Source organism: Molothrus aeneus, chromosome Z (genome assembly GCF_037042795.1).
Source record: "Molothrus aeneus isolate 106 chromosome Z, BPBGC_Maene_1.0, whole genome shotgun sequence".
Classification (NCBI taxonomy): Eukaryota; Metazoa; Chordata; class Aves; order Passeriformes; family Icteridae; genus Molothrus; species Molothrus aeneus.
The window spans coordinates 53778938-53804440 of NC_089680.1; the positions used below are offsets into that span (position 1 = coordinate 53778938).

General features: G+C 37.7%; 1 protein-coding gene across 1 annotated transcript in view; it reads right to left on the reverse strand.

The window, feature by feature from the left end:
• The window catches only part of PRDM6 (PR/SET domain 6), a 74959-nt gene that overhangs the window by 17400 nt on the left and 32056 nt on the right, over positions 1-25503 (reverse strand). The window contains exons 3-5 of the mRNA XM_066569670.1: positions 8103-8230; positions 4365-4489; positions 862-1204 (exon numbers count right to left, since the gene is read on the reverse strand). Of these exons, the coding sequence (XP_066425767.1) occupies positions 862-1204; positions 4365-4489; positions 8103-8230 (596 nt within the window). The remainder of the gene's footprint in view (positions 1-861; positions 1205-4364; positions 4490-8102; positions 8231-25503) is intronic.

Genomic DNA, 25503 nt, shown 5'->3' on the forward strand with positions numbered 1-25503 from the left:
AGAGACAAAATACGGGCAGCCTTTTTTATTGAATTAATTTGATTTTTGTCTTTTGTCCTGCCAGCTATCAAAATTGTCAAATAAACCAGCTTTGATTCATAAATAATGGTTCCATTATATTTACTGTGCCACCGGTCAGAGTACCTGAAATTTTAATTCACTTGTTCAGCTAAATTTCATCCTCAGTTCACAGCCATAAAATTCTGTATTGACAAACTTTCAAACCAACTTTGACTCTGAGGTATCTAGTCAACATTTTTCTTCTGTGTGGATATTAGTTTATTGAATAAGTGGCATCTGTTTTCCTCCACATCACTGGTGGAGTAGGTATTTCCTTTTGACAGCTTTGTACGATTTATGGGTTTGCATGCTATGAAGAAAAATAGTACTAAGCAAAAAATTCCAATTCATTACCTCTTAGTACTTAATTAAGTTCATACACATTGCACACTATAGGTGAACCCTGAAATGACTGTGACAGCCACTGAGCAGAAAGTTAGATTATCTTTGGAAGACAGAGAGACTTTTAATTATCTTGACCTCATTTTTTCCATCTATGATATTCATAAATTTTCATTCTATTTTGTTGCCTCCATCAGATGTACCAAACCATTCTAAAAACAAGATTATATCCTTAGCTATTTCCTTTTATCTGCACATTTAGGCACTGAATGTTTTTACAAATAGTGAAGGCAAGCAATAGTTTTTATCAGCTTACTTCACGCAGCTGCAGATGAATTATGTCATACAGGCTCCCCATAATAATGGTTTGGTTTTGAAAATGATAACAGCTTGATAAAAGAAGAAAGCAGTGGATCTGGCTATCAGTAGATACAGAAATAAAGAGAGCCTGGGCTTTACCTGTCGGGGTTCTGCGTACACACATGCATCTGTAAGAGGATCCGCTGGGTGAAAGTCTTAAAGCATTGCCCACATTTCCAAAGATGCCAGTCACTGAACTCAGAATTTAGTTGGCTTGTTGAAGTTGGGCTTGCAAGAACTCGTTGGTTTTTGACACTGATCTGGTTAAATCCTGACTCGATGGACCCAGACTTATCCAGGAGAGAAAAATTTCTGCTACACGGAGTCTGTGGAAATACTATGGATCGCTGTGGAGTGGCAGGGGATAGTTTGCTACTTTTATTAAATGGCTGTAGGGTGTCTTGTCTGGACATGGCCTCCATTACAGTCGAAGGGACATTCACTGGGAGAAAACAAGAAAAGTAAATAAGATCCTTTTTATGCCTTTTTAAAACTAATACAGTTTTGGGACACCAAAAAAATCAACATCCATTTTCTTGACACTACAATGAAACAGTTTTATTTTAACAAAGTACAAAAAAAAAAAGGAAAAAAAAAAAAGAAAAGAAGGGCTTGAATGAGACAGTGATCTGAATGGATGGTGCTGATTTTGTGACACTGAAATGAAAATTCATGCAAGGGAGTGTCTGAGACTGAAAGGACCCAGAGAAGCCTGACTGTGATATACTTCTATTACACAATGGGATTGTCATCTGAAAGAAAAAGCTACACCACTTGTGATACCCTGACTCTGCATGCTACAATCAGCATGTCTGACTGCTATATCACAGACAAGCGTGAATTTTGAGAGCATGGAGAAAAAAGTCCCTGCTGGGACCCTCCTTGAGATACAAGAGGGCTTAAATATCTACTGCAGCAATAGTTCCCTCATCCTGCAAAAGGGTGGCCTCTGAGGATATTACACCATTAGATCTCACAGATGGTCACACTGCCAATGCAGTAAGAAGCCAGGGACTTCATCATGTATCTTATGCCTGAGGTTAATAGCAGGTAGGTCACCATGAAACACTGCAAAATACAGGCAGAGAGATCTTCGTGCATCAGTTTCCCACCTACAAAACAGGTATAAAAATGTTTTAAAAGTCCCATGAAAATTGTTTCTAGTCTTATGATCGTCAATTAACTATGGCTTATGAGGCACTCAGATATTTCAGCGACAAATGCAATATGTTTTTAACAAAGAAGTGATTTAGTGCTGAATTTGAATGTTTTGTGATAAGAAAGGCAGGAGGTGAAGCAAGTAGAAGAAATTGAACAGCTGCCTCACACCTTGAGAGCCATATAGATCATACAGTGAATGAGGCAAGGGTCCTGTGGAAAAATAGTCAGCTGACAAAAGCTTGCACCACAATGAAAAATAAATATAATTTAGGCCACTGGACTGAGTAACTTCTAATACTTTCTAATTTTGGTAGACTCAGGCCCATGCGCTATTATTTTCATGGAAATTTTTAATATGTTATTAAATATGTTGTATACATATAAGTTTCTGTACACAAATTTGGTTACAAACTGTTTATATATACAAATAGGTACATAGCATGTATTAAACTGATGATTAGAAACTACAACTGTGTTTTGGTAAATCAATTTTTCTAAGAGCAAACATGAGCAAATCATGATTTCTAAGAGCAAACATGAGAATTTCAGTTGTAAGCCGGAATCAGCCAATATTATTTAATGTAAAAGAAATACAAACAAACAAACAAACAAAAAAATCCCCAAAACAACCACAACTTAATATTTGGTAATATTTTAAATCATGCCAGTTGCTTTAGAGTTCTGTTTTAATATCTATGATCAATCATAACAATTCCAATATTATATTACTAGAAGATACTTAATTTATGTCAGTTGAGGTCCATCCTAACCTATTCTTTTTTGTAGTATCTGAGAACCTCATTTCTAAGTAGGTTTGCATCCATGGATCTGTCTATCTCAAGTTTCCAGACACAGAATACATCTTCTATGTCTCTTCAGTACCAGGACCAATTTGTATACTATCATTTTGCCTCAATATACTTTTTCTTTTATTTTATTTTATTTAAATTGTGGTCATAAAAGTCCACAGAAGCAGTGAGATCAGGCTACTAAAGATCTAAGGAATATAGGCAGAACTTGTGCTGCTGACAATACCCTTGTGCAGAAGATAAGCAGAAGGTACATTCTGGGAGTTTAGGTGGGACTGAAGTCCTATACCAGTCTGCAGATGGCTCCATGGTCAGAGATTAATTTCATCTACTCATGTCAGTGTGTCTATGGATGAAACTCTGGTTTGTCTCACAGAGAAATAACAAGAGACAATATTTAGAGATATTATCCATAATGATTTTAAAAAAAATTTTTGTAGTCTTGAGTTTCTGAAAGAAAAAATATTTCTATATTTTACACTCCAGAGCATGGCTTTCATCAGCAAATATTTCTTACAGAAACTAAATTTCTTTTAAACTTTTCTCAAACTCAGCAGACTCAACAGAAAACTCAAGATGAGAAAGGATGCTTATTTTCAATAGTTTAGTCCCTGCTATCTTGCTGTTTAATTGCTGCATGATTCGGTATTTAAGTTGCTATAAGACACTAGTTCTTCCTAGCAGTTCATGCTGCTTAAGTGTCCAAGTACAGGACCAAAAACATACACCTCATACATCATTTACTGAGTGTGGGCAGTCACAGAGTTACTTTAGACCAAAGTCAACGGGTCCATTCTTGTTTTCTCCCACTTTATAGATATATATAGTTGCCAAAATGGATGCAAGCTCTAACCAAGTCTCACACACAAGCAGTAGAACTGAAGGATGTGCCTGGATCACTCATTTTTATTACAGACATAGGTATCCAGCACTAGTTTTTGTCTGTGTTGAAAGTAACTATTCATGCTTAGTTTCATGAGGATTGCTAGCAAACAAGAAATAAAATGTTGAGAACAGGTAAAAGAATGGATGAAAATGGGGATGGTCAGGATGGAATAGAGATTTATTGTCATTTCAGTGTGCTTACATTCAGCTGGTATTTTTAAAAGTAGGATTTTATGTTTAACCACAAGGATCTAACCTCTTTAATCTGCCAGTCAAAGCTTTTCTCAATATGCTCAGAGGTAATAGAAAAAAAGAAACACCAACAGAGGCCCTGTGGGCTTGCAATGCATTACTGTTTTGGTAATACAGTGTTTTGTGATAGACCTAGTAACAACTGAGAGAACCAAACAAACTCGTTTGCAATACATTAATTAATCACTGATACAGAACAGTGATTCTAACCATACCACAATTTTGCAGCATAAGTGTATCACCTCACCTTAAATATACTGCAAATTTCATTAAACGTCATAGAATCAGAGAATCATAGAATGGTTAAAGATAATCTAGTTCCAGCTCCCCTGCCATGGGCAGGGACACCACGAGAACAGATTGCTCAAAGCTCCATCCAGATAGGTGTTGAAGTTCCAGGGACAGAGCCCCCTCTAAAATGCTCTATGATGTATCTGATTAGGCATGAAAGAGGAATTATGGCTTACACAGGTAGAAATGCAAGAAAGAACTTACAATTTTCATCTTGTGCAATGCACTGGAGAGGGATTCCAAAGAAAGATGTGTAGCTGTCATTGTACCACACTAACAGCTCAGTGCCCCTGGGGATATCTATACAAGCCCGGTAGAATATATTTGACCTAATCAAGAAAAAAGAAAACATGGCATAATTTAGGAATAGAGCATTCTCATCTTATAGTACATGGTATTACAGTAGAAATTCATTGTTTTGGAAGCATTTCTGCAGATAACTAAATGAATAACCTACTGGTTGTGTTAAAACCAAATCTGTCATTAGAGAAGGACTTTGTTCCTGTAGCACAGGCTAACAGCATTACAGACAAGTTGTATCTAGCATATATTAAATGCTAAGGTTTCAGAAGGACCAAGATACCATTAAAATACAGGTATTTTCTTGCAAAATGTGTTTCAGGGGGATTTTAGAATGGTACTTTCTGCTTACATGGTATAATCATCTGAGTGGTGTACACAGATAAGCAAGTACAGCCATTTAAACAGCTTTGCATTTGTCACCTGCAAAAGTTAACATATTTTAGGGTAGACAACATTTCTTTTGTGAAGAGAAATTAAATGAATAAATACATTTAGCAAGACCTTTGAGATAGTGTGTGGAGTGACCTTTCATGGCAGTAATACACCTTTTATAGAGAGACCTTGGGTTGTCGAGGAAAACAGACTTTGACTTAGGGGAAATAAAAAACTGGGATTAATTGGATCATGCAGTGCTAAAATCTTCCACTACATGGAATGTGAGGGCAGTGCCAATGATTTAGTATGTGTAAATCAGTGTTACCTTAAGTGTGCATCTCATTGTTCCTGTGAGAGAACACTGGGTATTTCTAGACCACTGAAGTGGGAACATGGGGGTGAAAAGGGAAAAGTCCTTATGTCTTCAGCATAAAAAACAAGAGCCTTTTCCTGATCTTGCACTGATGCAAATAGCTTCAGAGTGATATTTCTGCAGTTAAGACATTTACATGGCAGCAAAAACTGTGCTAGATTAGAATCAGACACAGGATAAAAGACAAATGTTATCAGTTTGCAGTGGCTTTTCCCTTTATGCTTCACATGGAACAGTAAAACACACTCCTCTGAGATGGATAGAAATTCAATATATACAAGAAGAACAGTCCACTCTTGCTGAAGGATTACATACCAAAGTGATACAGTCAAAGTACCAAGAAATGAACATTTTTTATAACCACTTATGTAAGGCAGAAAAAACATCTACAGACCAAAAAAAAAGTTAGGCCTCAACCAGTTTTCTGAGTGAAGAATTGCTACAAACATTATTCTGAAGTTCAAGATAAAAGTGTTTAGGGTTGGTAGGCCTTAAATTTAGACTTTCTATAAAGAATTGGCTGTAGCAATGCAATTTGTTCCTTGTATAACACTGCAGACATAAGGAGAATCTTCTACCACATTTTTCATGGCAGTGAGATATGCACTTGTCAACATATTTTGTCACCGCAAAGTGGCTCTTGGCAACAGGATCATAAAGATCAATAAAAAAGTGCAGATTCTCAATATTTTACTAGCAGCTGCAAAAATTTCATTTATCTTGTTATTTTCCTCGCTTACTGCCACCCTGTCTCAGGAGGGCACTGCTAGCTAAGCAGAACGGTTTTCTTAGCCTTCTATGAATATCTGACAAAAACTCTCCTCTTTGTGTGTCCCCTTCATCTTCCCTCCTCCTCTTTCTCCTCCTCTTCTTCTCTGTCACTCTTTCTTGACAGAGCTTTGCATTTAGTTAATTCTTTCCACTGTTACATAAAAATGAAAATCGGAGCCACACTATAAATTACCGGCATCTCTTAACTTGAGAAAAATTGAGTCTACTTTGTACTTCACCCTTGTAACATTTCATCTCTCAGTTTGGCTTCCCTTAACATAAACACAGCAGCCCAGCAAATGAATGTGCTAAAACCAAATGACACACTTTGCCGCTGAAAGAGCAGGACTGTTTTTGAGCAATGGGTGGTCTGTGGGGCTTGGAGTAGGCAGGGAAAAAAAAGTGTAAGTGTACACCGTCCCTTACAAGTGTGCAGAGCTTCCAAAACTCGCAGCAATCTCTGCATGCTGAAGTACATCAAAGGGATTTTTCCCTTTTCGGATAATATTTCCTTTGCTGACATGTATTTAGTATTGTGGTTGGATGACTCATAAAGATAGCTTCATGGCGTCCCAACACAGTTGAAGCAGAACACATGCCAACAAACATTATTGTCAGCCTCAAAATAAAAACAAAACGTTCAGCTAAGGGTCAATCAATCAAGAGCACTTTGAAGAAAATTCCATTTAGATATTACAAATCATAACAGAATGAATTTAAACCAGCTGAATTTCTGTGAGGAGGACGTCCATGTACAATAAAAATTAGGCTGGTTTTTCAGTGTCCAACTTTTCTATTTTCTTACACTTGGATGCAGTCACCGGTGATGGATGCCAGTTTTTTAAATTGTGTTTTTGTAGTTCATTTTATAAAGATCTGAAGTAATCGAAAACAGATCAACAGAGGGAACTCTAAGTAAAAACTCCATCATGAAAGGAGAGTTGTAAAATCCACTTAATATTGACAGATGTGTAATGACTTTCTCATGTTCACTTTTCATTTAGTTTTGTCATCTATATATATGTGTGTACGCATATTTTTTTCTTATTTTTATATATGTATGTGCACGCACACATCAGCACATAGAGAAATAGTCCACAAGATACCTACAAAAATACTCTTTCATCACAACAATCTTTATTCATTACCCAGTGTGTTTCTTTAAAATCCTATGGTATTTTAGCTATAGATAGCAGATACCTAAGTATATAATAAAAGATTCCTAATGTATAAATAGGATTGTTATTTTTTTAACTGCAGCATTGTTTAGTCAACTGGCCAGAGAATAAAAAAGCTGAAAATGCAATTGAACAATTTTACCATTGTTAAATTGGATCCCTATGGGATAATCAAACTTTATATATTTCATTTTAGCTTGCTTTTATATGTTTTATTTTTAATTTTAAAGGTAGTTTAAATAAGTTTAAGATTTTTCCTAAATAAAAGAAACTCTGCTCTCTAAAGCAACCAGCAAAAATCATTGCTCACTGCAACTGGCAAGCCTGGGGCATTCTTTGATGTGCTTCCTACCACATTTAATAAGGCCAAGCAGTCGCTTCTGATTCTAAGGCAAAAGGTTTGTTTATAGCTGAGGTCATGTATTTATGTAATGTGTTGTCTGGGTTTTCTGCATATCTTTGCAAGTACAAAGCAAAATGTACCATAATTTCTTTACATTTTTCTTTGCATTTTGACTTTCTCTAGCCAGCAGCATAAGAGGCACAAGCTCTAGCAATCTTGGCCAGCAGGTGCACTCAACAAAAGAGCTCGAGGTGTATGCACAGCTCATGGCTGACTCTCAGGATGCCTCTGGGTGCCACTTTTCCCCCTCCCCTATCACATGCATCCCTCTTAAGGGTGGAGAACTGCTTGTGTTGGCTTGCCTCTGATGAGGCTGTTTGAAACAGTGCAGAGAGCTCTGTGTGGCGGGGTGGTCACACAAGTGACACAGGGCTGCCCTCGCTCCCTGGAGCTTCACCCCATGTGTGCTGCCCCACGTCAGCACATCCTCCAAAGCTAGGATACTGTCTTTTCAATCAAAGGCAGCAGTACTCCTGATGATCACAGCCTGATAAAACACTCTCATTTTGTGTCACTGAGTGAATCAAGAATCACTTTACCTGTACTGAACCACGGTTAAGTTCTGCTCCCCACAGTGCCTGGCACATCGGATGTACCTCATCCAGCTCGACTTACTGGGTTCTCCACCATCGATAAAGTGCTGCAGTGTCCCATCTTGGTCATATATCTGGGGGAGATGGCACAAGGTCAAGTAGTTAGAACAAATCATCAGCAATCATTTTCACTGCTTTGCTGGTGTCTCTCTTTCCAGGACTTTATTGCCATGAAGTTTGTCATCCGTGTACTGATACTTTTAGAAATATACATGAAAAAGCAGAAAAATATTTTAGGGGATGCAAGTTTATCTTGTTTCTCTTATCAAGCCAATCTTTTCATATTAAAAATATTTGTGGTGTCTCAAAGATGTGACCATGTTTCCCAAAGAATATTTAACTGATTCTGACAAGCTGGCCTTAAATAATGAACTGCCAGATAAACAAGAAAATCTGGATGTAAAATGTGCAATAAAATGGCTGGGACATCTGAGCAAGGGGCAGTAGCAATCCCTAAACAAGGACCCCTTCCTTCACATCTCAGTTGCAGCAAGAGTATTTACTTCAGCAGCCTTACATGATATGTTAGGGAGTTGTAGGACTCATAATATCAAAACAAATGAGACTAGAAGGAAAAATGGAGTTGATGATGCCTTTTGGATCTCCCTTGAGACACATAATTTTTTTGAAGTACCAAATGAGAAACCAGTCCTGAGGGAATCGTTGTTTTCCTAAACAGGACATCCCTGCTAAGGACATGAGAGCCAGTTATGTTGATTTAAAAAAAAAAAAAGGTAATATGTTCGTATTCAAAAGTGGATGCTCCCTCTGAAGCCAAGAATAGAGTTGCTCTGGAGATTCTGAAATGAAAAGATAAATGTATCATGCATACCTACCCCCTGACTGCTTAAAAATGTTATCTAGATAGGTCTAATCCTACTAAAAGCGTGTGATCTCACAAGATTTTTACTTGTTTCACAATTCCTTTGGCAAACCTCACAAATACATCTGAACAATTAGGTACCTATCTGAAGTAAATCTCATTTTCATGCCTTTTCCTCCTCTATGAACACCATTTGCTTTAACATCCTTCCCCCAAAAATGTGATTCCCTTTGAAATTGTCTGAGCCTAAATTGATATCTTCTTGAAAGTATTAATTCTGTTAACAAAAGAGGGAGCACATTTATTACATTGAATTGAACATTTCTAGTATATACAGATTAACAATCTTGAATATCTATTTCAATATCAGGAGAATAATCTCAGAAATTGTGTGACTATATTTGATACTTTAAAAGAGAGTTTCCTATAGTTCACACAAAAATATATGTAGAAATCAAAACCTAGTTTTTTTCCTCCACCAAAGGAGAGTGTCAAATTCAGGAACCAGCCTTGCTTTTGCTTTTGGCCAAGAGGGACTGTGAGTAATCAGGAGGAATATGTCCATTGCAAGAGCAGGAGAGACACAGGAATCAAGTATCTATGGCAATTCTTATCCTTTTTTCCTGAGTGACAAGGATCAGGTGAAACCTGGCCAGATACTCCTGTGCTGGATAAGCAAGATGCTACCCCAACATGCACTGAGTGGAATAAAGTCAGAGAATCAGGAGTCCTCAGAAGTAAACAAATATTCTAATCCCAGTGATTAAGTTGATTTTTGTATAAATGCTAACATGCTGGTTATCAGCAAGGACCTATTCTTAAGCAAATATCTTAATGTATGCTGAATATGTGAGCAAAATATGCTAAACTATAAAAATCTGTGAAGAAATCGGAAAAGTTCTACAGTACATCAGCATATAAAAAGGAAGAGAAGGAAAAATTAATGACTAACAGTACTTGGCTGAAACAATTTTGGCAATATCTATGCAAACATTCTCATCAGTGTTTATTACCTATCCATTTACATGCTGCTTATTCACATAACAATATATATCTTAACACGATGCAAAAACAATTCCCATAAATAAAGAGCTAATAATTTCCTAATTCCCAGATTATATGAAACAGGAAAGATAAAAAGGTCTGCCATAATCAGTAGTGACACTCATGTCTTAGCACACAGGCCTCTACCCAGAGCTTTGTATAAATAGACAGTCATTAAATGATATGAAAAATTAAAATCTGTCATGATAACATGGGTCTTTCCTGGGCCTTGGTCTGGAATTGGAAGGACTGTGCTGTAAGACTAAGTATTTTCAAATACTTTATTCTGCAAGTATTGATGCATCAAGTGACACTATGCCCTCCTTGGGCATATTGGGATATTACTGACATTGCTGCATAGTCATAATTTATCCAACAGCACTCTTAGCCCTGTTCTTACAGAATTGTAAACCCATCTGTAAAGAAGAAGAAGAAGCCCTAGGCTTGGAAGGTAAATAACAATACTGTGCTGAATTTGTCAAGTTGCACAATGCAGGTTAAAATCTGGAAAAAAAAACAACAAAACTCATTTATGGTTATTATTTTTCATGTCACCGTTATGCAGGAGTTCTTATTCACTTTACAGTTATATAAATCAGGAAACCAGTGAAGAAATAACTGCCTGAAGAAACCCTCATGAGGGAGCAAAGCATAATCTGCCATAACAGAGAAATAACAAACCTGTAGCCCAAGCTGTGAACACAGGCACTGCATTAAACAATGGATATACATATTTACCCACATCTGTATTACACATGCATACATCCTTAAACAGCCATACTTTCTATTACAGAAAATACTGCAGAAACCTGTGATAAACTTATGTTACTGGAAGCCTTTGACTACCTCACTTGATCATTGCATCCATCCACACTGGCATAAATTTCTCACACATTGCAATAGCCTCATGGTAAAACAGAATACCATTTCTCCAAGTCCCTTCAGACTCTGCATTCATTTTTTCTGTATCTCACATAGTCACTGATCCAAGTAGTGGAAACACAGTTAGTTATTTCATTTTTCTGCTTTGATTGCACTTGGAAGTGTTACCTAAGCTTCATACTGGACTCTGATAACTCTTGGTTTTGCTGGATATTAAAGGTTTGGGTTTTGTTGTGGTTTTCTGTTTGTTTTGTAATGGAATGAACTAGATTGTGGAACAGACTGGAATTTGATAAAAGAGGTCTGCAATCACTTCATCTGATTTGCATTATGGTCCCCCTTAGCAGTTGCCTTATAGTTAATTATCTTCTTAATAGGTTCTTGACTGTTTACAGATATTTTACTGGTATGTTGCAGATCAAGAGACTCAGAATGTGATACATACTTCTCCTCTATGAATTTCATCCTTTGACTTCAGAGTACAACAGAAACTCCTTCATTTTCCAGGAAAGTAAGTCCAAAGCATAGTCATCAGAATACAAGTCTTCTCTTTTCAGTATTTTCTGTACCCTTCCTTGCAAACACCCCTTTATTAAGTAATTGAGACATAAATAGAGGTCAGGTTCCTCTTCCAGTGGCTGGATTGGTTGAGGATAATTATTTGGAGGACATGGATTCTTTAATGACAATTGTAAGAGCAACACACAATGGCAGTAATAACATAACTTCAAAAGCACACTGCATGCCATATAAGTGATGCTCTAAAATCTCTGAACAGCCATAACATAAATAACAGAAGTAATATAAACATGAACCATCTAAGATTTAAGCAGTAATAAAAGACAAGGTGGGTGCTAAAGAGACTTCTGAGAACCTTCAATAACTTCAGTACTGATAGAATCAGTATTGCTTACTTGGATCATTGGGGCAAATCTAATTCTAGCGCTAAAACTGTTGCCCCTATTTCTGGTATAGATGCCATGAAATTCTAGATTAAAAAAGTTCAAATGTAGCAGCACAGCTGCAGAGAAAGCTAAGTTATGAAGCAATTAATAACTATTTCACAGATGCCACAGCAAGCGCAAAAATAGTTTTTTGAAATTCTTCCCTCCCTATCTGTTGCCTTCCCTTGTTCTCTTTCCATGGCCTGCTATTACATCTTTAGAAATTCTTGCATTTTATTTTTCCATTTAGTCAGGTAAGAAAGGTATTAGCAGATAATTATTTGGCTGCTCATTTTCACTTCAGGCAGTCAGGGAATGGAGTGATCCTGAAAATAAAATGTCTCTTTGGAGACATATTTATATTGTAAAAGCAACTATTAGAATATTTTTTTTATGTTGCAGGATATCAAAAGAAATGTGAAGAAAGCCACAAAATATGTAAGAGTTAATTCTAACCATTGTAGAAACTCTTGCATTTTGCTGTTCACTGCTATTTTCATTGATATCACATGCATAAAATCATAGAATTTTCAAATCATTTACTATGAGTCTTCTCCTCTCTAAAGAAGATTTACTCTTGCCTTCAATGCAAAGACAGCAAATATGTACCCAAAACTACTGGTAATAGGGTATAAAAAGTTGTAACCAGACATGTTAGATGTGGTAGCATCCATACAAGTTATATCCTTTCTGTAACAGTGTATGAACCTACAAGCCACAGTTACACTGCAAGTTTCTTCTTTGCTATCTTGGACATCAGAACTCAATAAGCTCTACATTAGGCAAATCTCACTATTGTGAGACCCTGCTTTTGATGCAAAACCAATACATCTTCTAAAGGTGTCTAACCTGAACAGAAGTTGAAAACAATGCCAAAAAGGATAACGGTTACAAGCCTGGCTATTAAGCTGACAGTCTGTAAAAGGTGTGCAATTATAGAACCATAGAATTTCTTAGGTTGCAAAGACACTTTTTAAATCATTGAATCCAACCCTTAACCCAGCACAGCCAAGCCAAGCAGGGTTGAATTCCCTACATTAAGTCCCTAAGTGCATCAGCTACACTTTAAAATACCTCCAGGGAAGGTGACACTATCACTTCCCTGAACAGCCTGTTCCAGTGCTTGACAACCCTCTTGGTGAAGAACTGTTCCCTAACATCCAAGTTAAACCTCCTCTGGCACAGTTGGAGGTTTTTTACTCTTTTCCTGTTGCTTGCTGCTTGGGAGACAACCCCAGCTCACGCAGTCCTAGAGCCTCCTTTCAGATGCTGTGGAGAGCAGTAAGGACCCCCTCTCAATCCTCCTTTTCTCCAGACTAAACAACCCCAGCTCCCTCAGCTGCTCCTCACAGGACTTGTGCTCCAGACCCTCACCTTTCTCCATTGCCCTTCTCTGGACGTGCTGCAGCACCTCAATGTCTTTTTTGTAGTGAGGGACCCTGAACTGGACACAGGACTTGTGTGATGTCACCTATGCCAAGTACAGGGGACAATCCCTGCCCCACTCCTGCTGGCCACACTGCTGCAGACACAGGCCAGGATGCCATTGGCTTTCTTGGCCACCTGGGCACAGCTGGCTCATGTTCAACCAGCACTACCAGGTCTTTTTCCACCAGGACATCCTTCCAGTCTCTCTTCCTGTACCATCATGTAGGGTTGTTGTGACCAAAGTGCAGGACCTGGTACTTGCCCTTGTTTGACCTCACAGACTTGGCCTCAGCCCGTCAATCCAGCCTGTCCAGATCCCTCTGCAGAGCCCACCCACCACCCTCTAGTAGATCAACACTACTGTGTAAATTATGTCATCTGCAGACTGGCAAAGGATATACTTGATCCGCACATCCGTATCATGGATAAAGGTATTGAACAGGGCTGTTCCTCACCACTGAGCCCTGGGGAACAGCACTTGTGACTGGCCACAAGCTGGATTTAGCACCACTCATCTCTGTTCTCTGGACATGGCCAGCTTCTGTCTTTTACTTGAAGAGTACAGGCCATCACATCCAATTTTTCCAGCAGAATTCTGTGGGAAATGGTGTCAAGGCTTCACTGAAGAACAGGTAGATAATACCCACAGCCTCTCCCTCATCTGTGAAGTATGTCACACTTTCACAGAAGAAGACCAGATCATTCAAGCAGGACCTGCCTTTTGTAAACCCATGCTGACTGTGCTCAATCCTGGTTGTCTGCATGATGGCACTCAAGCTGATTTGCTCCATGACCTCCCCTGGCACCAAGACCATGCTTACAGGCCTGTTGCTCCCTGCATCCTTCTTCCTGACTGTCTTGTAACTTTGCCTTATGTCTGCCGAACTCTGGTCAACTGGAACCTCCCTGATGAGCCATGGCCACTTATAAATGATTGAAAATAGCTTAGTGAGCTCTTCCCCCAGCTCCTCAAGACTTGTGTCTATCCCATCTGACCCCACAGACTTGTGTATATCCAAACGGAGCAGATCTCTTACAATTTTTCTCTCTGTTACAGGGGCTTCATTTGGCTTACCACAGCTGTCTTACAGCTCAGAGGATTGGTTATTCAGAGAAGAACTGGTCTTACTAATAAAGTCTGGGGCAAAGAAGGTACCTCAGCTCTTTCCTCATCTTTTGTCACTGTTTCCTCATGTATCCACCAAAGGGATTCTACTTGGCTCTCCTTAAGTTGCTACACTTTATAGAAACCTTTCTTATTTTCTTTTACAGCAGGTAAGTTCTATTTGGGCTTTGGCCCTTCTAATTGTCTCCCTGCATAATTTCATGACATCCTCTGACGCTGCCTGCCCCTTTCTTCCAAAGGTCACAAACTCTCTTTTTTCCCCAAACTTCCAGCCAAAGTTCGCTGTTTGACTTGGCTAATCTTCTTCCCCCACCAATTCATCTTTTAGCATGTGTGGACAGCCTGCCCCTGTCCCTTTAAGATTTCCTTCTTAAAGCACATCCAACCTTCCTGGACTCCCCTGTCCCTTTAAGATTTCCTTCTTAAAGCACATCCACTCCTTTCAAGAGTGCCTCCCAAGGGACTCTATGAGCCAGTCCCTTAAACAGGCCAGAGTCTGCCCTCTGGAAGTCCAAGACGGCAGTTCTGCTGATCTTCCTCCTTACATCTCTGCGATTTGAAAACTCAATCATTTTGTGATCATTGTGCTCATGACAGCCTCTGACCACCACAAAACCTATAAGTCCTTTGTTCACAAGCAGCATGGCACATTCCATAGCTGACTCCCTCACCATCTGTGTCAGGAAGTTCTCTTCCACACACTCCACAATGATCTTGGATATTTTCCCCTCTACACTGTTCCATTTCCACAAACATTGGCTAAATTGAGGTCTCCCAGGAGAACAAGGGATGGCAATCATGAGACTTCTCCCAGCTGCTTATAGACTATTTCACCTTCTTCTTCATCTTGGCTGGATGATCTAAAACAGACCTCCACCAGAATATCTGCTATATTGGCCTTCCTCTTAGTTCCTACCCATAAACACTCAATCCTGTCATTAACATCATGTCCTTTTGAAGAAAACTGCCATATCTTCATTGAACTTTTTTTTTAAATTCACTCTGCATCACTTTACTCATTGCCTGCAATGAACTAGTACTGTAGGTAAGGTTGAATACTCGTATGCTGTCTTAGAGGGGGGAAGAGTGTTAAGTGGCTTTACTTGTAGAAGACAGCTCTACAGCCAACAGAACAAATTACAAGGATGGTTACCTCTCCCATACAGCTGAAGAAATAGATGTCTCTTTCCTGAAAAGCCCTGAAACTCAGATAAGCGAACAGTAAAATTCAGTGATTTGGCTTGCTTAAGGCAGTCATTGTTAAGCAAAATGCCAATGAACTCCAGAGTTTATTATGACACGTATACATTATTTATTTGTTAGAGCTTCAAATCATGTCAAACTGAAAGCAAACTAGATTGTATGCATGACTTGATAACTTATTCATTTAGGTTGGATTTTGTGTAGTGGGCTGGTGCCTAGCAGCTGGCTTTGAAATCAGCACACTGCCGAAGGACCTCATTATCTAGAAAGTTGGAAACATTCAGAAGATGCTGCATGAACTAAAAGAGAGAAGATACTAACAATTCATTGAAAATATTACATTTAAGGAACATAGTTTAGGCTGAAAATCAAAATACAGCTGGGTTCATATTGATAGCAACAAGTGCTCAAAGAATTAATGCTTTTAGACTTTTAATGCCTTAATATCAGGTTCTGGACATCTGCTTTAGGACAGGAGGGCCCTTCTAAGTATGTGTCTTCTTCTTGTTACACACTGAATGAAAAAATCATGCATATAACCATAACTTCTTTCTCACTTCTTTCACTAACTTGATAACCAAGTAAGGGTATTCAGCAAGCTTTCTAAGAACTCTTTAGTTCCACCATATAAAAGAAAAATGAAATATAATGCAGCTCAGACACAAACTAAAATGCATGGAAAACTCTCCAAACAGTTTAATAAAAAGAAAAACTGATGTTGATTTATGACAATAGTAATATTATATAATCACATCCTTTGCAAAAACCACAAACATTGATATATATTGTAAATTAAGTGCTATCTTTTAGATTACCTATACAGCAAACAGGCTGAACAGCCCGAATAAAGACAATATTCATCACATTCTGATAAATCCAGTTTTGATGCTTAATAAATATTATTGTATCTGTAATAATCAACTGTACATGTAAAACTGGTACACAACAATAGTATTATGCATGTCATCAATCTCATTCTGCTATAAGTGGAAATGTTTGGACAGGTTCCCTGTTCAGTTGCATGGTCATTATTTCAGAAAGACATTAATTATAAATACTTCTCATACATTTCACTGTTTCTTGATAAGACTAATTGATTTGCTTTACCAGTTAAAGTATGTCTTCAGATTATTTATAGGCAGATAGCAGAATCAAAAATATAAATATGTTTCAGATAACATTCGAGCTTGTTGTCTTAGGAGGAGATAAGAATGCTTTGGTTTATTATTATGAAGAAAATGAAAGCCAGTTACTGTGATCTTTATATCTATATGAAATTAATCCATGCCAATAACTAGTTACTTGTTTTGAAGTGCTTCTATTTTTATAATAACAATTGATGGTATTTCCTTGCCATGTAGAAAATGCAACAGTCCATTCAAAGTATGATTTTTCTTTGTTGGAGTATTTGTGGCACATGCAATTTTTTTATACTTAGAATTATCATCAAGTTTCCCAAAGCAATTGACAAAATAAAGGTCTGAAACAAATGAGCAAGGAGGAAATATCAGGAGGCCTCACTAGTTAAAGTCAAAGGAAAATTTTTGTCCAACTGGATGAAACCCCTCTGTGAAAAACCACAGAAATATATCCTGACAGCCAATGGTCTTCTTTGGCTGTTCACACAAAGCTAAGCAATTTTCTAAAATTAACCATATCTGATACAGAGTGTACATCTTATAATATCTACGCAATATTTTTCTCTTTAATCTAGCAGGCATCATCTAGCAAATATTATAAAAAAGAGTACTTGCCAAATAATATTAAAAGCTATTTAGTTTTAATGTTTCTCAAAGGATTATGGCATATGAAACTATAAACATTGGTTTGAACTGTCTGTGCTAGGTGAAAGGCTTCATCTCTCACTTAGACCTCAGTCCAGCAAACACTTCTGCACATGTTGTACTCCCATTGATCTCAATGGGACTACTCGTGTGTGAAACCAAGCATCTGTGTAAGCAGTCGGAGGATTGGGGCCTTATTCCAGAAAGTGTCATGAAAGCAATGCCCTGCTGATTATGTGGACTTCATAAAATTACTTTTTTTTAAGTCAAGTCTCTGTGGTTTGTTTTGACATTAGCCCGTGGAGGTCCTGGAATAGGAAAGAATTTCATGTAATGCAACAGTGTTACTCAACACCAGGGCAATGAGAGGAAGACACAGAGCAGAAAAAAAACTCCATGCATGAAGCTGGAATCTTGAACACATGAAAACAGATCTGTAAAATACCAGTGCTCTTGCAGTACCCACTGACATCACAGGGCCTTCCCTGGGTGTGATTTTGCGCTCTCCTGACAGGTCCAGTGATAGGACAAAGAAAGTTGTGGTGCTCCAGCCACAAGCCATTCTGCAATGGAGACATTTTTGTTTAACATTGTTATTTCCCTGCTCACTACCCTGCTCACTACCCTGGCTTTCTGTGCAGCCCTGGTACCAGAAGACCATGTGGAGGCAACAGACTGAAGTGGTTTTCTCCAGTCTTTTCTATGTGGGACATGGAGCATGAAGAGAAAAATGTTACCAATCTAGGCTCACTGCCCACTCTTCAGAAAGACTCTGAAAGAAACCAGACTTAAAATGAAAAGATGCTTAAGAACAGAGAGGCAAATTATCAAAGCTGAGATAACCCAGAAAGATTCTCACACCTGTTGACTGGTAAATGCAAATCCTGGTAAGTATGACAGGGAAGGAGTTACAAGTAAGGGCCCAATAACTGAAAACTCTGACTCGACTGGAAAGAATCAATGAACTTACTCAGTAATAAAGCTCCTAAAATTATATTGGGAGCCACAGAATCAGTACAGTTATAGCAATTCTTTCTTTCTCCCAGTGCCTCTGGAAACAGAGCACTGTTTCCTTTGCAAGGTAATGGCAGAGCTTAGGCCATTTTCTTGCAGGTTCTCAAAACCATTAGACATTGAAAAGTGAAATTAAAAAGTGTTTGTTTCATTTTTTTTTCATTCCTTTACATAACCAAGTATCCCACAATGATTTTGGCAGATTTAATCATTGAGCATCAAGCTAGACAATGCAGCTGAAACAAGTGTGCTTGTATACATTCCTGGGGTGACTCAGAGTCATCCTCAGAGAATTCACTCAGGACCAAAAGAAACTCATAAATGAAAATCATTCTCATTTGCCCCGATTCTTACACATAAGAAAGAACAAAAGTATGGAGAATCTGTTTTTCAAATTCAATCCTTAACTTGCTTGTAAGAGGAAGCTGATGGCCCAAGAATGGCACAGCTTTTTGTCCCTCATTCTTATAATTTCTGTAAAGCGCTTTTTCAAAACACCGTTCCAAACTGTGTTTTCATAGTTTTGTGCATGAATCAGTACTTCTAGAGAGGTAGCAGATCTTAGATGTACAAATCTCAAACTCAGTGCTTAGGGATATTTTCAGAAATACTGAAATACGGTGCATAGAACATACAGCACAATTATCATTCTGTAATTGACTTTGGTTTCAGTTAGCAGCACGTGGGGCTTTTCATTATTTTCTTTACCTTTAGGATTATTAAAAGCTCCAACACCATGTTCCTTTAAGCATTTTAAGAACTAGATTATAAAGGAACTTCTCGAGCACAGAACTGCTTGAGATTCTAAGAGATCTGCAGAGAGGGTGTCAAGAGGATGGAGTCACTCTTCTTGGTGGTGCCAAGCAAAAAGATAAGAGACAATGGTCAGAAACTGATGTACAGGAAGTTCTACATGAATAGGAAGAAAAATTTTACCATGAGCAATTTTACCACGATCATTAGAGCAATGAGAAGAACCAAGAGTTTGCAGAGTGTCCTTCTAAGGAGATATTCAAAAGCTGTCTGCACACAGTCCTGAGTACCATGCTCTAAGAAGCCCTCCTTGAACAGGGAAGTTGTTGTGACTCAAATGGTCTCATCCAACCTTCGATAAAAAATCCCAACCCTAATGCAGAAATGCATTACATGTGAAAATACTCTCTAAAAAGAAAGCCTGTCCACAATTAGCCTCCTCTTCAAGAAATGTCAAGAGCATTACTTTGTTCTAAATATGTATTGCTGCCTCATGTAAGGGTTTTGATCACTGATAAGGGTTTGTTCCTGGACTAGGGAAATACTATATTGTTATATTCAGATGTGTAAAATTAAGTTTAGGTTAAGAGTGTAAAATTAAATTCAGGTGTGTAAACTAGTGTTTCTGGTGAGTTCAAGTATTCCACTGAAGCTCCAGTGGCTGCTCCAGAAGACAAGCAGTTATCCTAAAGTACTGGGCACTACTTGTCAGCCCTGTCTGTATGTCTTAGATACTTTCCAGGATTTAAAATTCCACTAAACCCTCCATTCAGGCACTTGAATTGCTCTGCAGATGCCTGGGTTTAGCTCCTGCCCTGAAAATGTTTGTCACATGGCTTACAGCAAGTACTTAAATTCTTGATCCTGCGGCTGTAGAAAACAGGGAGTTTGATAACATTTTTTCTGCACCATTTGCTTATCTTCACTCTGAGTTTGTAAGTAAATATGGATAGGGACTGTGTTTACGGTGTATGTGTAGAACATCTATCACAGCAGAGCACCCATTTACTACTACAATACAGGCTCCACAGATAATTCTTTCAATCATTTTCTAAACTTCTCATTAAGGCTTACCATAAATGAGGAATTTCAGTAAAAATTACATACCTTAGAAAATATACTTAATTCCTTTGTGAGTTTTAAATAATGAGGCACAGTGATATTTTTAGTTTGGAATATTTTGGAATGTCTGGAATGTCAAGTTCCCCAGATGATGATTAAAAGGTCAAGTAATAAAGTATATGATAAACTGTGCCTGAGATTTCTCATAAAACAAATGAGTAATGGCTGTACAACTGTGTTGCCATGTTTTCATATCAAAAAATTCCTAGAGTCTATTATTCCTTCAAATTTGTTAAACTATAGGATTGTCAGAAAAAAATAGCACAGGAATGGCTAGTTTGCAGCCTCTTTAGGGCTGAAGTCAGAGTCAAGAAGCAAACAAAACGAGTGCAGTAAAGAGTAGAGCTGATGTTGCTAGTGGACATCATAGTGGAAAATGTGAAAAGGGTTTTTTTCATTCCCAAGTGCAGATCTGGTGTTGGTAAGTATCATACTAAGTTTCTTTAGAAGTGTGTTTGTTTCTGTGAGGTTTACAACATTAGATTAGAACATTGCTTGAGACACAATCACAGGAGCCCTCCAGAGCTGTCAAGCATTTGGCATATCTCGCTTATCTCTAAGGGTGGCAGGGGCCATCAATACAAAGTGGACCATCAATCAATATGGGGTCTTCTTCAGACATTGCCTGTCAGCTGATCAGAGGAAGACTTTAGGGAATTAGCTTTCCATTATCAGGATTTTGTCTGTGATCAGAACAAGCCACTAAACCTTTTACTTTTCACTTGGCAAAAACATACACACTGGAAAAAAGTCCTGACAGTTCATTCATTTTGCTCCATCACTGGAGCCAGATGATGTTTGACTGGGGAGACCCACCCTCTTTGATGTTGTACTCTTTTGAGAGTGCCCTGCTGTGAAGAAAATTTTCTCCTTCCAAATTAAAGAGAAATATTTCTGTGTCCAGCTGTTAAATGTGACGTTTGCCATTTTTCAGTGCACTGGCTTTGTGCCATCTCGCAGGCTGTGTTTCAAGCCTATCTTTTTCCTTTCCCCTTCTCAGCAGCAGTATCCACACTGTGTTAGTGTCTCCAACTTCTACATACATCAATACCAAAAGGGAAAATACAAGTAATGCTGCATTTCTCTGAACTACAGCAGCAATATTTACATGCCTCTTCTGATTTTTTTAATTAAAGCCAGCAATCCTTCATGCAATGAAGGATAAAACCCTTAAATATGATCTATGGAAAACTGACTTCAGTTTCATTTTGATTGCAGTAGGCAAACCATGCCGAAGCAAAGCCTTAGTAGAAAACATTTACTGGTTAAATGAGTGTGGATATTACTAAAACTTGTTTTGTGTCCACATCAAAAAAAATGGCACCCATTCAGCAACCCTGGCTCTGTTTAAATTAAGACAAACTTCTCATGAAATCTTGAATAAATATTTAGGTTTATGTAATCAAGAAAATCTGTCTCTCCTCATATTTATTAAGTGTAATTTTTAGAGTTATAAAAACCACTGTCACCAACTGTGTATGCAGTAAATAAAGGGTGAACTCATCATCAAAACATTTTGCCTATCCATTGAGGTGGATGAAATGCAACAGGTTCCAAGTATTCTTCAGTTCAAGCTCTCCATAATCATTTTCATTTGCATATTTACTGATACAGAAAAGGATCAATGTTTGATGGATTTTAGCAAAGTCATTATTACAAACCTGTGTTCTGTAATTAATCTCTGGCTATGACCAGAAAATCTGAATAACTGCTCATTTGCTCATCACATCTTCATGCTGTGAAAATGAAAACCTGACTGAGAGCCTCAAAGGATGAGAATGGAAACACTTAATTTGGAAAATTGCATGAATGGTAAAAAAAAAAGCACTTCCCCTTTAGGTAATCACTTTGTAGATCCATGCCAAGAAAGAGTATATTCAGAGAGATTTGATCTAGAAATAAGCAGTAAAGATGCTCTTAATCTGGACTACAAGTAACTCATGGATACTTTTTAAAAAAAATTTTAGAATGATACAGGTTTAGAAATAAATATAAATTAGCCTCTCTCCAAAAGGCTAGCAGAGAGCCAAGCTGCATTCTGAAGGGCTTCAGGCAGTTCTGAAAAGCTGTCTGGTATCTAACAAAGGCAGTGCTGGGACTGGAGATGTCCAAGCAACACAGAGACACTGGCTTGTAATGGTGTTGGCAATTCCACAGCAGGCATGCTTGCTTGTTCCTGGAATGAATCAATCACTGCCACTCCTAAAATTGCAAGCAGCACATATATGCTCTACAAATGGTACATTTGGATCTCTGCATTATGCTGGTTCCACGACCCTGGTTCCAAAGAGGTGATCTTGTTATATGAATATAATTTATGCTGCTATGGTCCTTCTCTATCCTTATTTCCAAATCAATAAAGAAATAATTTTCTTACTGATAATTGTAACTTTCTCTTATTTAGCTAACCAATGTTATCCAAAATTTTCTTTACTTGCCTGTAGTCTCCCATCAGCCACTGTTTCATCATGTTCCTTTTTTCTGTCCCTCAATCTATCAGGCGGCAGAAAAACACCCAAGAATACCTCATTAGAGTGAAAATGAAGGACTGATTCCAAAAACTTGTGTTGGTCTCTTTCACTATTACTTATTCTGCATTATTCTCTTTCATCTTTAAAAGAATATGCCTTACCTTTATCCTTCCAGCTTTTCTCAACTCTCCTCCCTGTGCCAAAAATAATTTTCTGTAAAAGGGAAATTTTTGTCCCAAACAGGTGTAAGTGAAAATGTATAGGTGGCTTATATAGGCCAACACAGGTGAAGCAGAAATAGTTGAATAGTTTGTGTAGCAAATCTGCTGGCCTTAAATGACCACTTTTTTACAAAGAAACTCAAGGTAGATAAAATAATTTGAAACCAATAGAACAAGTGATTATAATCCATCTTGAATATTTTAGCAATAAAATGATTTATGCAAAGCAAGTTTTATTTTTCCTCAAGACTAAATTTAAAAAAATTAAAATAAATCACTTCTTTTGATGATTTTCCCACATCCTCAGAATTTATTGCAAAAGGGAAATTAATAATTTTTTAGCAAGGCTGCCTGTAAAATTATTTTGCTGGATCTGTTCAAAACATCACAATAGTTGCAAAGCAATAAAAATAACAAAATATTTTGGAGCAAGGGTTTTTATTTTTGGGTTTTTTTTTTCAATTTGGATAATTTCAAGATTTTATAAACCAAAATATAAAGTTTAATTGTAAGCTTACTGTGCCTTAAAAATTAAAGGAATTTGGAACTGAGAAATACATATTTTGTTTAGAAAACATAGGAACTTCATATTTAGATCATTTTGAACTGTTTTTCCCTAAGTTTTATTCATTAGAAATTTCCATGAAACTAACATTTTTTTGCAAAAAGTTTTATTTTCTGAGCATTCACGTGAAAACGAAAAATTGTTTCCTTGGGAAACTCCAATAATTTGTAACCAGTTATCTGTTGTACCCCAGTTAAAGACACACATAAAAACAGTCATGGCACCTAAGAGCTTGCAATCTAAAAGACACAGATAAGGCTAAATGAATTGAGAGACCCAGAAAACATGATGAAAGTGTAACCTTTCTCCACTCCTTCCCTGTATCTTTCTCCCTCATGCACAATCACAAAAATTCTCTGCTTAAATACAAAAAGAATAATAGGGAGTACGACTTCACAGTTTTCCTGAGTTAAGCAGGAACTGCCTTGCTTCCCCTCTGCCTGATAGAAAAGCTTTGGTTTCCCAGTGGGGTACAGATCTCTACCAGTTCCCTCTTTTTCCTGGGGAAAATAAACCCTGGATGTGTGTGCAGGCAGGTTAAAATCTGAGCCCTTTCTGGGCCAGCTGGTATCCCCTGACTGCCAGGACGTGGGGAGGCAGGCAGTGTCAGATGTATATTACTCCAGGCATTTAAGGGCAAAGGGAATGCATACTAAAGAAAGGGCAGAGAAACTAAACAATGTAGAAAATAGGTATTTTTGCAAGGGGTTCTTCAAGAACCCCTTGCTGATAGTAAACAAATGAGTCCTAGTTCAGCTTCTTTTTAATGCCTCACAGACCATGTACTTAGTGTATGTGGCTGACTTTCCAGGCTGGTTTGACTATTATATTTGTAAGATGAGAGTGTATTAAAAATAACTGTGAGCCAATTCTTAGCAATATGCTCAGACTAACTGTTTTCAAAGAATTTGATGAAGCTGTAATAAAAATCAATTTATCCACAGAAAGAAGCACTTCTTGTTCTCAAATGACAGATTTACAATTTCACACAAGCATGAATATCCTAGAGCTCACCCTTTTTAATAAGGAGTCTTTTAAAAAACATAAAATATTTGTCCTAATGAAGTAATGGTTTCCTAAGGTTTTGCTTCTTTTCTGTACTGCCTACAGTTTTATGCCTTTGTTGAAATGTGTCACTTCTTAAATTATGATATTTTCCTAAGTCTACTATATTCTTTTTCTAACCCACACTAAGAAAGCACAATTGTCAGACATTATGTTTTGAGGGCAAACTGACCTCCAACATATTGTGGATAACGTAAATTTAATATTTTATAGTTATTCTGAAAACATTCCTCAACTCAAGGTCCTTGGTTGCTTAGTATATTCAACTCACTCCACCTAACAACAGTAAACTAAAGAGGCCAATATTTTCTGCAAAAAATCAAAGTAAAAGGTGAGAGGCAAAGCTGAAAAAGTGCTTTAGCTTTTAGGGAGTCACTATTACAGAATCACTGCCAACTTCAGATAAGACACTGTATGGAGACAGCCCAAAGAGCTGCTGCAATTCCAGGACTGTCGTCTTAGCCTATTCAAATTGGTCTAAAAATTCTCCAAGAAACCGGGAATATATGAGGAGTGAGACAGGAGAGGTTAATGCACTGTGATTCTAGCCTCAGCTGACTCATTCTGTCAAGAAATACTGAGGCTCCTCCAAAGAATATGATAGTGTGTCACTGTGGCAGATTTTGCTTCTTTTTTTCAAACACTTTTCATTCTCCGGTAGAGAGCAGAGAAGGATCTGAGTTACTCCAGGCTTCAAAGGAAAGACATTTATTTTGTCCAGATAAGTAAATTGTCTAGTAATCCCATGTGGCATCTGGATAGGAAATATATTATACTTACTAGAAAATTGAGCAAATCCTTGGAATCAAGGATGAATAAACAAACTGACTGAGAGGAAAAGACACTTACCAGAGTCTTAATAATGAGGTACGTTCAGGAGCATTCCATACTTTAAAGGATAG